General features: G+C 44.7%; 2 protein-coding genes across 8 annotated transcripts in view; one reads left to right on the top strand and one right to left on the bottom strand.

Annotated features, from left to right (window-relative positions):
• The window catches only part of DOP1A (DOP1 leucine zipper like protein A), a 53463-nt gene extending 50498 nt beyond the window's left edge, over window positions 1–2965 (bottom strand). For 2 of the 6 annotated variants that reach the window (XM_083608217.1, XM_083608220.1), the window contains exon 1: window positions 1183–2338. The gene's annotated coding sequence lies outside the window, so the exon portion shown is untranslated. Of the gene's footprint in view, window positions 1–1182; window positions 2339–2678 lie in introns of those variants that run through there. The other 4 variants (XM_083608221.1, XM_083608219.1, XM_083608218.1 and 1 more) reach the window with 4 other exon arrangements.
• A 71-nt stretch (window positions 2966–3036) lies between these two features.
• The window catches only part of UBE3D (ubiquitin protein ligase E3D), a 62142-nt gene continuing 48644 nt past the window's right edge, over window positions 3037–16534 (top strand). The window contains exons 1-5 of one of the 2 annotated variants that reach the window (XM_083608248.1): window positions 3037–3192; window positions 5712–5911; window positions 9567–9657; window positions 13186–13420; window positions 15821–15890. In XM_083608248.1, coding sequence (XP_083464374.1) covers window positions 3101–3192; window positions 5712–5911; window positions 9567–9657; window positions 13186–13420; window positions 15821–15890 — 688 coding nt within the window. In that variant the 5' untranslated portion in view covers window positions 3037–3100. The remainder of the gene's footprint in view (window positions 3193–5711; window positions 5912–9566; window positions 9658–13185; window positions 13421–15820; window positions 15891–16534) is intronic. The other variant, XM_083608247.1, reaches the window with a different exon arrangement.

Genomic DNA, 16534 nt, shown 5'->3' with positions numbered 1-16534 from the left:
ATTGAATTTGAAGAAGGGACACGAAAAGGGTGAGTACAATCCTATGCTTGTTTACTCAGAAATAAGTCTGACTGTCTTAGAGCCTGCTCCTTTATGTGTGTGCAGCTTGAACAAGTGAAAGAAAGTAGAGAATGCAAAATACCAACTATTAGAAGGTCACATCATACTCTAGCAGCTAAATCAAATACAGTGGTACCTCGGGTTAAGTACATAATTTGTTCCGGAGGTCCGTTCTTAACCTGAAATTGTTCTTAACCTGAAGCACCACTTTAGCTAATGGGGCCTCCCGCTGCCGCCGCACGATTTCTGTTCTCATCCTGAAGCAAAGTTCTTAACCCGAGGTATTATTTCTGGGTTAGCGGAGTCTGTAACCTGAAGCTTATGTAACCCGAGGTACCACTGTAACCATTAACTCCTGTTCATTATTCACAGTAACTGGGGTTGGAGATGCATGATTCTGAAGAGTGGATTAGTTTATCCTTTAACAGAAGTTTTTAATGGTATCAAGACTCTAAAGGGGCGGGGCAGAGAGCTACAGGTGGCTGTTATTTAAAATAAATGAGCTCAGAGTGCAAAGGTGTGGTGTGTGCACAGCAGGCAGATGATGAATTCTCACTCTCCCCACCCCCACCCCCCTCATAACAAAATATAAGACGACTGAGAGGATGTCAGGGAAGAGAAATCCCCCTGTCTTCACACAACCAGGATGGCCAAGACATTGGCAACGAGGAGGCTAAAGGTGAACTAGTCAACATTTAGTGCACCTTGTGACTGCATCTGATGAAGATGGGAGAGGAACAAGAGAGGCACAAGAGATGATGATGATGATGGCTCTTTCTGACGGGCCCTGCTCCATTTATTTTCAGCCCCCCCCAATGGAGGGGGGGCTGTCATAAGGGAACGGGAGATAGAAGGAAACATTAGTGGCAGACAGGAGAAACTGACCCATAAGCATATTTGGAGACATAAAAGACCAGGAGGCATCTCCACGCACCCCTCCCCATCCACCCTATACTTCTGAATCTCGCCCCCAAGGAGGTGAGGGAGGAGACCCTCCAATAAGGGGTGCCCCCCTACCCCCCCAACCTTAACGCTTATATACCCCCCGTCACAACCAGGCACCGAAAACGCGGAAAGCAGAAAAGGGTTGGGGGAGGGCGCGTCGCAGGGGGAAAGGGTTACCTTGGCGTCCCAAGCCGGAAGAGCCCCCGCCGCCTAAACACACCGGAGAGGGCACTGACAGCTCCCAGCATGCAGCGCGGCCGCCTTCCTTCCGCCCTCCCTCCGGCTGGCTTCTCCTTGCGCAACAGCGCCACCTGCCGGTTCTCCAGAACGTTCCACCGCTGGAATCCTACCCGCCTCGCCTCGGCTTCCGCGCGCGCCGGAGAGTTCGCCCTCGGCGCTGCGCGTGCATCTTTCCGGGCCTCGGCCCTGTATCGGCACTCGCCAAGCGGGCAGTAAAGCCCCTCGGCCACGCGTCTTTCTTCGAGGAAACCTGTCTTTATTAAATTTGTCGGCCGCTTTATCTTGCCCAAGGCAACCCCAAGGCGACTTACAACGACCCAAAAAACATGGGCAGAGCCAGGGGGGTGCAGCAGCGCCCCTCCCAATCAAGTAAATAAAAATACTTTACTAATTCTGTCGCAGATAACTCTGTTCTGCACCCCCCACACACACATAAAGCCTGCCCCCACTAAAATCCTGCCTACGCCCATGCCAAACAAACAAACAAACAAACAAACAAACCCCGCAGAAAGCGATTAAAACCAAGGGGGAAAGAAAAATACAATGAAATTCTGCCACCAGCAGATATATGGGCCCTGTATACGCGCACAAAGCAATTCTTGCACTGTTCTGGAATCCAAGTGAGGGAATAGGAAGCGGCCCCTCTGTGTTTGCCTGCGCGACGAATGTCCCAGAGGGTGCAATTAAATGTATATCTGTCCCCAACAGAAGCGAGCAAATTACCCCTGGGTCCCGACTTCCGAAGCTCGTAACCGAAGCATAAAGGCGTTTGTCCTTCGACTTCTGGTAGTCGAAGGCACGCTGCTTCCAAACCTGGAGGCTGTGCTTCAAGGGTGTGCCTCCAGACGCTGACGACTCCAACTCCACCAGCCCGATGGTCAGGGATACATGATGGGAGCTGCAGCTCTTGCAACACCTGGAGGGCCGCGAGTCCCCCATCTCGCTTAATAGCCATCACTAATAATACGCAGTTTGTGAATTAAGGCTCTGCTACCCACTAAGGACGCTTAGGCTGCAATCATATACACACACACCTGGGATTAAGTCCCATAAAAGTTTTGCACCACTTTGTAGGAAATGTATACTTTTTTGTGCGTTCTGCAATTTTCCAAAGGAGACGTACTAGTATACACGTATAGGATTTCATTGTAAACCCGCAGTTATATTTTGAAATTGTTATTACGGCCTTAAGGCAATAAACCTTTTTGATTGTAAGCCTGGAACCCTGTATGAGCCAACCTCGGAGTAGGCCCAATGGTATCCAACGGAACTTAATTCTAAGTAGATCTGCAATCTCCTCCCCCAAGGCCACAGAGATTTTTTTCCCCTTCAGAGTCAAAAGACCGAGCCCTTTAAAAGAAACAAAAGGCCTCTTTGGATTGCAAGGTGGGACACTTGCTTGCAACGAGAGCTGGACTAAGAAATCCACACACCATTTTAAGCGGCATTTTAGGCTCGCTCCGAGCTATCAGTCGCAAATGACGCCACGTGGCGAACAACGATTCCAAAAACGCAACCTTCCTGAGCCCGTTCAATTCGAAATCGGAGAAAAACCTGAAAAATCCTTTCTTCGAAGCTGAGCAATTGGAGGGTGAGCAATCGCAGCTACAAGTCTGCACACAAGAAGAAGGGACGCCGGCTCTTCTGTTTCCTTAAAGCCAGCCACTGGTTGCCTGGCGATGGAGAGGGCGCTGTGGCGAAGACGGAGACTTTCTCTTTGCCGGTAGAGGCTGGTTTCGCTTAAGCGCTTCCTGGGCTGAGTTTGGCGTTTCCCACTCCTCCTTCCCCACGTGGGTCCGCTCCCCGGGCAGGTCTGAATTTCGCCGCGGATATAATATTTGGATCTCCCCAACCCATGATCTCAGTGGCACGCGCTGCCTTAATGGACGAGGTCGCAGTGTTTTTGGAAATCAGGCAGAGGACGCAGAGTGGGCTGCTGATTATCCGGTATTTATTTTAACTCTTTCCAACGCCCCCTTGTGTACCGGGATCTATTTTGCGATAGCCCCCCTTTCTCCCAGGCAATTCAAGGCAGCCGCCGTAGGGTCTCTCTGCAATCTCCTATCCAGACACAGATTAGATCTAGATTAGTTTCGGCCGCAGTGGCAATGGGTGGGATCAAAGGTACTTCACCCTCCTTCTCTCCCAGCCCGCTTTCCCCCTTCCTTCAGCTGGTTAAACCTCCCCTCCTCTGCCTCGACGATGATGAGGTTGATTGGCCCCATACTGCTGTTAAGCTTTGCGCTTCTGAATTGTGGTAGGGAAAGTGTGAAAAATTTCACTCCTTGCAGCCCCCTTTGTGCTGATCAGCTGACTGGGGAACAGCTGAGAGTGGTTAAAAGGACGCTGGTCTGCAGAAAACGCACTCCTCTAGAAAGGTTGGGATATGAATGTAATTAATAATAAATATTTATCATGCACCTTCTCTTTCTTCCTGCTGCTTGGCTGACCAGTGGGAAGATAGTTGTGGGTCATGTGAGGTTAGGCAGTGGGCTTGAAGCTGCCCATGGAGTGCAGATTGCACATTTCTGAGCAAGAAATAAGGGAGAAAGGAATGTTTCTTATTAAGTATGTCTGTTGACCATAGACTGTGCATATTTCCCAGGTAATTTACATAATGCAGTCAAGATATGTACCTTCTCTAAGACCTGTTGGGGATTATGCATTTTGCCTGGGAAATGTGAACAATTCCCACTTTGTGAGAGGATTATGTGCGCATTGTCCATGAGGCCTAGTGAATGCATTATGGTCAGCTATTGTGCTCATTAATCACTCAATTTATATTCCCCTTAATATATACTGTGCTTCCCAATTCAGGACTGCACTTCGTACATCTGATGATATAGTCTCCATGCACGTTTAAGACACAAAGTTCTGTAAACTTTAAGGTGCAAGTTGTACTACAATACAGTGGTACCTTGGGTTACAGACGCTTCGGGCTACACGTTTTCAGGTTATGGACGCGCCGAAACCTGGAAGTACCAGAACGCGTTACTTCCCGGTTTCTGCGCTCGCACATGCGCAGAAGCACTAAATCGCACTTTGCGCATGCGCAGAAGCGCCAAATCACGTCATGTGCATGCGCAGGTGCGGCGCTGCGGGTTGCAAACGTGCCTCCCGCACGGATCATGTTCGCAACCCGAGGTTCCACTGTAAACTAATCTGGCTACTCCTCTAGAATTTGCCATGTGGGTTTTAGAGACTTTATTGCAAGGTCAGGAAGTTCATGATATCAGAATACTAGGGAAACTACATTAAGACAAGTTTAGGTTTGTGGTGTAAACATCTTCCTTGGTGATGTCATATGCTGGGCTCATGTGGAACCCTGGTTCAGAAATTCTCCAAGAGTTTGGTAAACAGACCCTCACTGGCACAGTGGCCCTGATCAGATGGAGCACCTGTGTGGCTTCAACAAGAAGAGAACTTTTGAGGACAGCAGCTCATTGGACATCCAGCTTCCTTATGATCAGCTTCCCAGCCTGGATGTCAGTTAGGTGTGACCCCTAGCTGAACACCACCTCCTTTTGAAACCTGGATCCTCAAACTCCTTCCATTAGTTTTTCTCTCTCTCTGGCTCAACCAGGACTCAAGATAGTCCCTGTGTGGCTAGCCATCTCCCTTTGTAGGAAATTTTGATGCCCCATCAAGATGGACAGTTGTGTCTGTTTTCTTTCTGACTTGTCAGGGCACCCTGCAGGGAGGGGAAGCTGCAAGTCTTTTCTGCCTGCAGGCTCTTCTCCCAGCTACTTCTGCTAGCAAGCCTTGTGAAACTGATATGGCATCACAGAAGGTATGTGGCACATTATGTGGCCATAATGAGTTTTTAGTGGCACTCTGTCCACACATACACACAAATAGCGAGTGACTAAAGTGCTCTTACGTGCAGGCAATAGGAATATGAGATAAGTGTTCTCAGTAGTGCTGTGTCTCACTGATATGTAATTGCTTCTTAATATTTATCGTTCAGACCTCTGGTTAAGACAATTGTTATTCTCCCAGGCATTTTAATGAGTTGCATTTAATGGAACCCAAGGGTATGTTAAACAATGGAAATTGGATTCTTCACTTTGCTGTTCAAATCAATTGTTATTTAGTTGTGTGTGTGGCTGGTTTTTCATTGTTTGGTGAATTATTATATATTTGGTGATACTCAGAGGTGTTTGTCTGCCATCATTTGCAGAACAGATTCCCCCTCCCCTCTGCTTGCCCCTCAAATGTCCTCTGGGACCTCCCTGAAGCAGATTTGAGAGTCGCATGGTAGGCTGCCTGGAGGTGGGGTTAGGAGAGGAAGGGGCAGTCTGGCCAGTTAATGTTTGATACTGTCTGTGGTTGCTTTCTTCTTTTTAATTTGCATTGTATACATTTATGAAAGGCATATAAAAAACCAGGCTTTCCCAGCCCTATCAGTTTGTCCTTCAAAATCTGCTTTGAGTGGAAAATAATCTGTCTCTCTTAAACATCTTCAGCCATCTAAAGCCAGAAAGCTGGCCCATGGATATTACTGTGATGCCATCATTGGTAGAGCTAAAAAATGATGAACATTGCAAGACCATCAACCTTCCACCAGAGGTCAGGATTGTTCCTTCTTCCTGTCGAGGACTGCAGTATGTGCTTGGGGATGGCTTACATATGAGACTGCTAATTCAAGCAGGTTTCAATAATACAAGTAAGAGTGACTTATATATGTATATTTATCACCAGCGTTCTGTCTAAAGTTGTAAAGCAAGTAGATCAAACTGTGAAGGATTAAGTATGTTTTCAAGAAAAACGTCAACTGAACCAAAAATAAAAAAGTGAGATGTGGGGATGGTTTAACTTTTAGCTGTGATATTTGCCTGAACTGACTTCACAATTGGGCAGCTTCCCTTTTTTTTCTTTCGTTAACTCCAGCTTGGATTTAACTGGATTTACTCCCTTTGCTGTGTCCTAATGAAAACAAAAGTTAGTAACAAACCTCCCTTCACAGGCAGAATGAATGCATGGCAAAGTAGCATTGCAGGATTAAAATAAGAATTTTCTATTAGCTTGCCTAGTTTTTTGAGTCCTTTTGAGATATAAGTCTGCCCTCAGATTGTGTGTTTTGCTAAGTTGAACTGAATGCTGTTTCTGAAATTTTGTCAGTTCACAATGCCCCATGTCTTTGAATTATTTTTATTTTCCTTCAGTAATGTTGGCTACAGTACATTCCCATAGTTAAGCTTAGCTTAGTCCCACTGAAATCCATGGGATTTAGGCTGAAATTCTATACCCACTTATCTAGGCGTAAGTCTCCTTTAAATGAATAGGATGTACTGTAAGTAAGCGTATTCAGCTTTGGACTGTTACTTTCATGTAAGTGTGGATTTTGCATTGCTGCTGTATGATGTCACTTTGCTAGCATGATATAATTTTGTGGTGGTAGCTGTTGCATATTGAATATTATTGGGAACTATTTTATTTTTTACATTTTTAAATCCATGTACGTTTGGAAGCCTTCCTGGTATGACTAAAATACGTTATGTTGCTGTTTGACTGGAGTGGCGCTTATTTCTACAGCTTCCTGGGGTGGCAGATTACTTCTGACAATGTGTGTATAAGACGCCCCCATGTATAAGATGCCCCCTATTTTTAGGGACTCCAATTTAAAAAATAGGGGATAGATTGCCCTGTGTATAAGACGACCCACAGTTTTTCACATAATTTTAAAGTAAAACAACCTAGTCTTATACATGGAAAAATACGGTATCTTGTTAGTTGGTTGTATATTAGTGGGATATTTTTTAAGTAGCTTCCATTTTAACAAGGCCCACAAAAATAATCCTGGTGACCCACATATGTGGGGTAGATAACAAAAGAACTGGCTGGGTGTCTGGATTCAAAACGCAGGGCTAAACTTGCTCTCCAGCAGGGGAGAGCCCCAGTAGCAAAGTTTACTTTTACAAAAGTCAAGCAGCTGCATAATGTTGCGGAATATAGGTTAGATCCTTTAATCCCATTTAGTCCACTTGTAAACAGTACACCTCTCTTTCTACTCCACTTTCAATGAACAGACTACACACTGTTAAGTAAGTTTAAAATGCTTTACTTACAAAATGTTCCAAGTGTCAGATTCATGTATTTATCTAAGCAGCAGTAAGGAACACAGACAGAATGCTCTTGGGTAGAAAATACAGAAAGGTATTTTACTGTAGCTGAATGCGTGGACAACAAGCCAGATCTGAACATAAGAAACCTGCTGGATCAGGACAAGGATCCGTCTTGTTCAAGCACCCTGTTCTTATAGTAGCCAAGCAGATGCCCACAAGCAGAACCTGAGTGCCAGCATTCACCCCCACCCCCACCCGGTGATTCTCAGCAACTGGCATTCAGAGGCATGCCACCTCCGACACTGAAGGTGGAAAGTAGCCACTGTGGCTAGTAGCCATTGGTGGCCTTATCCTCAATGAACTTATACAGTCCTCTTTTAAAACCATCCAAAATGTTGGCCATCGCTACCTCTTATGGGAGCGAATTCCATGGTTCTGCTATGCACCGTTCTATTAGCCTTGTCATTTTCAGCCCACTATGTGTTATATAACAATAATACCGTATTTTTCGCTCGATAACACGCACCTGACCATAACACGCACATAGTTTTTAGAGGAGGAAAACAAGAAAAAAAAATTCTGAATGAAACAGTGGATGTATCATTTTTGTGCTTCATGCTGCGGCCACAGACATGTGATTTGACGGTGAGTTTGGGGTAGCCCAATGCAAAGATCCTGAGGATCCATGTGGATCCATGCTTTGTAACCACGTTTTTGCACCATTGCAGCCCCAGGCAACAGTGGGTGCATGATTTTTTTGGTGCAGGCTGTAGCCATGGACATGCTGTGTGATCTGATGGTGAATTTGGGGTGACCCAATGCAAAGATCCTGAGGATCCATGTGGATCTGTGCTTTGTAACCACGTTTTTGCACCATTGCAGCCCCAGGCAACAGTGGGTGCGTGATTTTTTTGGTGCAGGCTGTAGCCATGGACATGCTATGTGATCTGATGGTGAATTTGGGGTGACCCAATGCAAAGATCCTGAGGATCCATGTGGATCTGTGCTTTGTAACCACGTTTTTGCACCATTGCAGCCCCAGGCAACAGTGGGTGCGTGATTTTTTTGGTGCAGGCTGTAGCCATGGACATGCTATGTGATCTGATGGTGAATTTGGGGTGACCCAATGCAAAGATCCTGAGGATCCATGTGGATCCATGCTTTGTAACCACGTTTTTGCACCATTGCAGCCCCAGGCAACAGTGGGTGCGTGATTTTTTTGGTGCAGGCTGTAGCCATGGACATGCTATGTGATCTGATGGTGAATTTGGGGTGACTCAATGCAAAGATCCTGAGGATCCATGTGGATCCGTGATTGGAACCACGTTTTAAGTAGGGAGGGAAGGAAAAACATAGAAGCGACAAGGAGAGGGGTGTGCAGAGAAGCAGCTGGCTAAGAATGCAGGAGAGGGGTTTTACCGGAGGGAGGAAAGGAAGGCAAAAGTCCCCCCCCCCACAAGCCAGCCAGCTCTCTCTCTTTCTCTCCCCCCCCCCCCCAACCTGCATGTTGCCTTCGAGTCCCAGACGCACGGAGAGGAATCTGTTTTCCACTCTGCTTGCCTGGAGGGGAGGGGTTTTCTCTGCTCTTTGTTCCGTCTGAGCAAACACAGTAAGGAAACAGAAGCGGGTGGGCAGTAAGACCCTGAGGCAGAATGCAGGAAAGCAGCAGCTTCCTCTTTCCTCCCTTCTCCGGACGATTTGATATTTGCCTGATTTTTGCCTTCACTCGCGCTTGTCAGCTCCAGGGACCACTCATTCGCTCGATAACACGCACAGACATTTCCCCTTACTTTTTAGGAGAAAAAATCTGCGTGTAATAGAGGGAAAAATACGGTATGTGCCCACCATACATTGTACCATGTATGGTAGGTTTGAACTACAGTGGTACCTCGGGTTAAGTACTTAATTCGTTCTGGAGGTCTGTTCTTAACCTGAAACTGTTCTTAACCTGAAGCACCACTTGAGCTAGTGGGGCCTCCTGCTGCTGCTGCGCCGCCGGAGCCCGATTTCTGTTCTTATCCTGAAGCAAAGTTCTTAACCTGAAGCACTATTTCTGGGTTAGCGGAGTGTGTAACCTGAAGCGCATGTAACCTGAAGCATATGTAACCCGAGGTACCACTGTACTTGAAATGTGGTATATTTTTCCTTCTGCGTCCTGCAGTTTCTAAATGTCTTCCGGGGTGAATCTGGATGGTAATATTGCTTGCTTCTTAATGCTTGAAGTTATGTGGATTGCATTATTCAATATTCTTTCAGAACTGGTACCAGCTCTGGGTGACATCCTTAAAACCAAAAAGAATTGTACCTTTTACTGCCAGTCTTGCTGCGAGAGCGTAATAAACAACCGGTAAGTGCTGTACTCCCATTACAGTTTGCCTCTGGATGAATGGGTTTACATAGAGCTTAAACGAACAAGTGAAGACTTCTAGAGAACACTAGTTTGTACTGACCAGGACAGAAAAACATGTAGCTGTAGTGGTAAAATAAATTATTGGATTAGGTCGTTAGGCCAGGGGTGGGGAACTTCGGCCTCTCTTTCTCTGGCTCCTGGATCTCTCCCCACAACCCACTGACAGCATTTTGCACTCCAAATCTTTGCCTGAGTAGAATGTGTCTTTGAATTCTGATAGTGCCTGTTACATGTCTGCATAGACCAGGGTTTCCAGTTTTTTTGGACTACAACTCCCATCATCCCTAGCTAACAGGACCAGTGGTCAGGGATGATGGGAATTGTAGTCCAACAACAGCTGGAGACCCAAGCTTGGGAAACCCTGACATGGACAATAGAGGGTGGATAGACAATTGAGACTAGCCAAATTTACAAAGGTAAAATTTATATTCCTTGCACTTTATGCCTCTGGCTCTGACTGCCACTGGCATGTGGTCCCAAGAAGTTTGCTCAGGAATAAATGTGGCCCTCAGACTGAAAAACTCACCCCCCATGTTATGACTCTGTTTCAGAGATTTGGAGATCTAGGAATTTATGACCTTTCCTTCTAATCTGTGTCAGTTATGAATAGCTCATTGTTCTCGCTGTCTTCTCCTCCCCTTATTGTTTTATTTTAACACAATTTCTTTTTGTTTGTTACATTTTTAATGATCCTCTACCTCTCTGAGAGCCTTCTGGCTGAAGAGCAGGATATTAAGATTTCAAAATAAGCAAATCGCGTCTTCACGCCTAAGGAACAGCTCTGGAAAGCTAGCTGGCTGTTTTGTGATTTTTAGTTTACCTCAACAACGGTATTTATTGGAATACTTTTCCTCCTTGGTTTTTTAGTCACGGGCCACTGCAGTGCCATCCATTGCTTTGTTTACTAACCGTGTGTGCCCACATCTGCCCTATACATTTAAACACAATTATACCACTTTAGGGACGCGGGTGGCGCTGTGGGTTAAACAACAGTGCCTAGGACTTGCCGATCAGAAGTTCGGCGGTTCGAATCCCCGTGATGGGGTGAGCTCCCGTTGCTCGGTCCCAGCTCCTGCCAACCTAGCAGTTCGACAGCACATCAAAGTGCAAGTAGATAAATAGGTACCGCTCCGGTGGGAAGGTAAACGGCGTTTCCGTGCGCTGCTCTGGTTTGCCAGAAGCGGCTTAGTCATGCTGGCCACATGACCCGGAAGCTGTACGCCGGCTCCCTCGGCCAATAAAGCGAGATGAGCGCCACAACCCCAGAGTCGGCCACAACTGGACATAATGGTCAGGCGTCCCTTTACCTTTACCTTATACCACTTTAAACAACCATGGCTTCCCCCTAAGAACCCAGGGAACTGTAGTTTGTGAAGAGTCCTGTGAGTTGTTAGGATACCTCTATCCCCCTCACAGAACCACAGTTCTCGGGGTGGCCCAACAATCCTTCTTCCCACGGAATTCTGGGAATTGTTGCTCTGCGAAGGGAATAGGGATCTCATAACAACTCATAGCACCCTTAACAAATTACAGTTCTCAGGATTCTTTGGGTGAAGAATAATCATGCTTAAAATGTACGTTATGGATGTGACCTATGTTCCACACTCTCTTGGTATCACGGTAGTGTGAGAGAGATTTTTTTCTTTCTTTCTCCCATATAGCTTGCTGAGAGGCCATGGCTGGTTTTCCCTAATCGGGTACGACCAAGGCTGCTTTGGCACATGTATGGCAGGGGTGAGAACAATGCTTTTCATGGTATTGCTTCTGCCATTCAGTAGCTCTCTGAGATCTGAGCCAAGTGGCATTTAAACTAATTTTCCTCTGCTAACTTTTCTGACGTTGACCCTTCCTCATTAATCCCAAATATCACTGCACATTTGCAGTGCGGGTACGCTGAAAAATGAAATGCAGGTGTCATCTGTTTAAGCTTCAGCTTACTGCATTACATTTTGTGTCGAGTATTATTTTTCTAGCATACACAGAAGGCTTGGTTATTAAGCTAGGGAAATATATTGCTCCAGGTTCCAAGCACATCCACAGGATTGAGTGCCTTTTGCTTTATTTTACTGTCTGACAGAAATGGATTTGTAAGTGCTTTTTTGCAAAAAATAAAGAAGCTACACAAGATTGCAGTAGCAAGTACTGAAGGGATTAAACAGGACATTGAAATTAATGTTTTGTAACTATCACACACTGCCTTTTATATGTGTGTGTGTGTGTGTGTGTGTGTGTGTGTGTGTGTGTTGGTATACCTATAAGGTACATTCTTAGGTCTGATATGAGTCTGGTTTGATGTGTGTCATTAACATCTACCTAACTTATTATGTAGACGCTCATCAGGATATTCATCCTTCCTGAATATCAGCTAAATAATTGCATTCTTGCCAGGCTCAATCTGTGCTGCATGAAATCTAAGACTATTCAGTGGCATGTAGTTTTAAGCCATGATTGTTTCAACCATGGCTTAGTGTTGGGTGGGGATGGGGAAGGCAATCTTCCTCCTTTAGCACAAGATCAGAGTGTCAGAAGTGGTATGAGAGAACTGCCATTTCTTGCAATGTTTATATTACATCACCACCCCCTGCCCTGGTCACTGGTCAGACTGGATTTTGCAAGACACTGAAGAAGAAGAAAAAACAAAGCAAAATAAGCTCTAGTAGTGCAGTTGGCACTGCTGGAATTAATGAGTGGTATTCCACTATTTTTTGTGGTTGTGTAAGTCCCCCCTCTCCTTGCCCCGTGCCATTCCCAACTGCTCTGGAAGGTTGGGGGAAACCCCAGACAGATTTTGGAGGCATGTGAAGGGAGGCAAGGGAAGAAATATTTGCTCTGATGTTCATTCACTTAAGTGTCATATTGAATACAACCCAGAATATGTAATATTTCAGAAGGCACCTATTGACTATGAAAGAGCTAATGAAGTTTAATATATTTTTCTCTCCTACTCTAACCCACCAACTTCCTCAGACTGTCAAGTTTTTTCTTTATTTTTAGTTTTTGTATACACTTACCTGCATGACCACATTAAGCAGCACTTTTGAAGGAAAAATAAAATAATGTTAAGTCTACTGAATTCCCCACAGCAATGCCTCCACCATTTCCAGAACATTTTCTTAATTTCTAAGCTTTTGACCAGAATGTTCTTCTGCCCATGTTCAAAAAGAGCTTCTTTTATTCTATTAACATTTCCTTCAGGAGTGAAGGTGACTCCCATCCAGAATCTACTTACTAACCTATATAGGCAATCTCACCTTTCTTGAACTGTGTTAGCCAAGGGCAGAGTTGGGGTTTCTGTGACCTTCCAGATGTTGTTCGAGTCCAACTAACAGCCCAGGCCAGCTTGTAGACCGACAACATCTGGATGGCATCATGATGACTCCTGCTTTATCAAAATGACTTGTCCACACACTAAGTCTAATTGGTCTGTGTCATAACAACTAACCCTTTCACTTTCATCCCTTTCAGGACGTTTCTCAGAGTTCTTTCCCTTCCCGGTGAGAACTGGGGGGATTTGGTGGAGGAATGGTGCTGTCACCCCAACCCCTTCAACGACAGCATGCTTCGGCCACAAAATGGAGACTGTTTCCTTGGGCACAATTATTTCTTGATTAGTTCAGGAAGTGAGCCAACTGGGCCAAGTTCTGAAATCCTTCATTCAGAATCCCTGGGTGCTACATCTAGAAGCAGCGGCGCTGTCTTGGTGAGTACACTGGAGAAATAATAATGGACAAGAGTACATTTGTTTTGATTGTTAGAGGATTGGTAGAATCATAGATCTGAGTTGGAAGGAACCCTGAGGATCATCTAGTCCAACCATCTGCAATGCAGGAATATGCAGCTGTCCCTTATGGGGATTGAACCTATGACCTTGGTGTTATCAGCACCATCCTCTTAAGCAACTGAGCTATTAGAGAGCATGCATAAGAGCCCAGGTTTGTTTCCGTAGTATCAGCAATGAAAACAGGCACAGGCAACCAGCTTCTCTTTACGTATTTTTGCAATTAGCACTCTCTATTAAACGTACTTAAACTGTCCCTGTGATTGGAAACCCTGGCAGGCCAAGGTTTCACAGGGTTTACAGCACCTTCCGATCTTCCTGCTAATTATGTCAAGATCTCAAAATCTCTGCCTCCATCCCTAGGCTTAACCTTTCACATGTTCAGGTGAACATTGCCTTGGTAATTGTAATATTAAAAAGTAAATGTTTGTAGCAACCATCGCAGAGAGAGAGAGAGAGAGAGAGAGAGAGAGAGAGAGAGAGAGAGCGCACCATAGGACAGCTCTTCCACATCACCTGAAGCAGAACTTTTCAGTGGAGCAGTTCACTCATTCTTCTGACGCTCAACATGTAATACATTTTTGAATAATGAGCTGTTGAAGTATGCACTTGTGTGTTTAAAAAGCCAAAATAGCAGCCGATCCTTCTTTATTCTCCCCCCCCACCTTTCCTCTCTCTTCCTCTCTCTTTCTGTCTGGACCCAGTACATGACAACTCTTCTGCAAATCATCGTTTAATACAATTTTTAAACACCCTGAGGTCACACAGCATTCTAGCAGCTGTCTCTAGGGGGAAGTATTTTCTTCCTGACTATGTCAAGGACCTTTTGGAGCAGAAGCACAAAAAAGATATTAAGAGAGTAGATTGCCAGGAGCTGAAAGTTGTCAACACAAGATACATTGATTTAATTTGTGTGGCAAAAAGTATTGCCACTTTTGTCCAAACCGGTGAAAACACTCTCAGCTCATTCCTCTTCTGCTACCTTATGTACTTCTAAGCAAGAGGGAAACATACATTGGGTGTGTAGCAATTGAACCTGGAATCTCCTGCAGTCCTAGCCTTGTCTGCACAGAAGTAAGTCTCATTGAATTCACTGGGGCTTACTTCTACCTTTGTAGGGTTAGTATTGCTGCCTTTAAGTGCTTTGAATATTTAAGGAAGTGTGGGGGAAGGAGAGGGAGGAAAGTCCCAATATGCAAGTGGAAGTCCTCCCTCTGATGGACTGCATTGGGTGAATCCCACCCTGAGAAATTATATCCCCATTGCCACCCCTCACCAATTTGATAAAATACCAACAAATGAAGGTTGGTTTTATATATATATATATATATATATATATATATATATATATATATATATTCCAATGCTTTCAATGTGTTTAACAGCTGATCCCTAGTGTTCTGTCTTTGGGATGGTCTTGACCAGACTTCCTCAACCTCGGCCCTCCAGATGTTTTAAGACTACAATTCCCATCATCCCGGACCACTGGTCCTGGTAGCTAGGGATCATGGGAGTTGTAGGCCAAAAACATCTGGAGGGCCGAGGTTGAGAAAGCCTGGTCTTGACACAAATTTGTAACAGCTGGGACCAAGTGTGATAATTTTTAAAAGGTTGACTGGAGTGATTAGTCTTTCTGGATTGGCAATAGTCTCCCTTAATGTGAATACGATAACTGAGGTTTGAAATCAAAATGAAACCATTTGTTCTGAGATGCAAAGTGCAATCAAAAGTTTGAGTGAAGTTGTTTCAATAGACTTAACTTGGCCATTACAATAAGGTCCTGTACCCAGAAAGACTTTGTATTTGTGGTCAACCTCAGGTGGAAGACATCACTCATTATCTCTTGGCCTGCCCCTTACATAGAGACCCAAGAGACAGCTTTCTGAAACCTTTGTTCACACAAGCAAGCAGGTGCACCAGGCAGAAATAGTTCCATTTCCTTTGAGTGACAATAATAGCTTCGCAAAACACAGAGTGACCCTCTGTTCGCTGACTGCAAAATAAATCAGGATAAAGGAGTTTGATAAAATCTCTATAAATTGTTGTGGTGATTCAGAGGTGAAATCAAGCTGGGTTTGTTGGTGTGTCTGGTAACCTCTCTCTTACATCATGGATGATGGCTTATATTATGGGTGTATGTTCTGTATTATTAATACTATTGCCATATGTTTGTCATGGCCATTGGCTAGAACAGTAAACGTACGAGGTTAATAAACTTAACTCTTTGCTTTGATTGTGGCATAACATTTTAAAAATTCAAGTGTGTGTTTGTTTGTGTGTCAGTCTCTCTCAGTCTGTAAATGTTGCTTCTTTGCCCTACAGAATTCAAAGGCAAATAGAAGAGTAATTTGCAGACGCTGCAAGACATTGTTGGGAGAGGTTCACTCCTCAGGTATGGAGTATGTGAACAAAGGATCCCTGGGCTGTTTCAATCACTTGCAGCTTGAGGATGTTTTTGTGTGCTGCACCAGTTATAAAAACACTGTGTGACATCCAGTGATGGCCACCCATTTGTACAATAGAAATCTTGGGCTGTGGCACGACACTACTAGTTTTCTCTTCTCCCTGCCCTGCCCAAATCTGCTCTGCAGGGTCCTCCAACACTCTGGAGCAGTTTTTGGGGGGGTAAGCAGAGTTTTCAAGAGGATGAGCGAAGGGGAGAAGCCCTGTTGCGTGTGCAGATAAGTTTGGTTAGATGTCACCATTATTCATAGTGGTTTGCAGGCCAGTTTGGGAGAGGTTTTTTTTTAATAGTATCAATCTGCTATTGGGATCCAATAGTCCCGTTTAATGTCCTGTGTGGAAATGAAATTAATTATTTCAAAATGAACTCCAGTTTAATGTATTTTTTTTTTTTGGTAACTTATTTGTTCATTTGTGGCTTAGTTAAACATTTAAAATAAAATAGAAATAGAAAAGCAAGCAAAGGTAAAGCACTACAGGTCTACAGACCCTTTAATGGTTGAGAATCACATGGAGCATGAGGTGGTTCAGGACTTGTATAAAAATAATCTACAAAAATTCAAATGGCTGCTG

Source organism: Podarcis filfolensis (assembly GCF_964270895.1).
Source record: "Podarcis filfolensis genome assembly, chromosome: 3".
Lineage (NCBI taxonomy): Eukaryota > Metazoa > Chordata > Lepidosauria > Squamata > Lacertidae > Podarcis > Podarcis filfolensis.
This window is presented reverse-complemented; position numbering and strand designations above follow the sequence as displayed.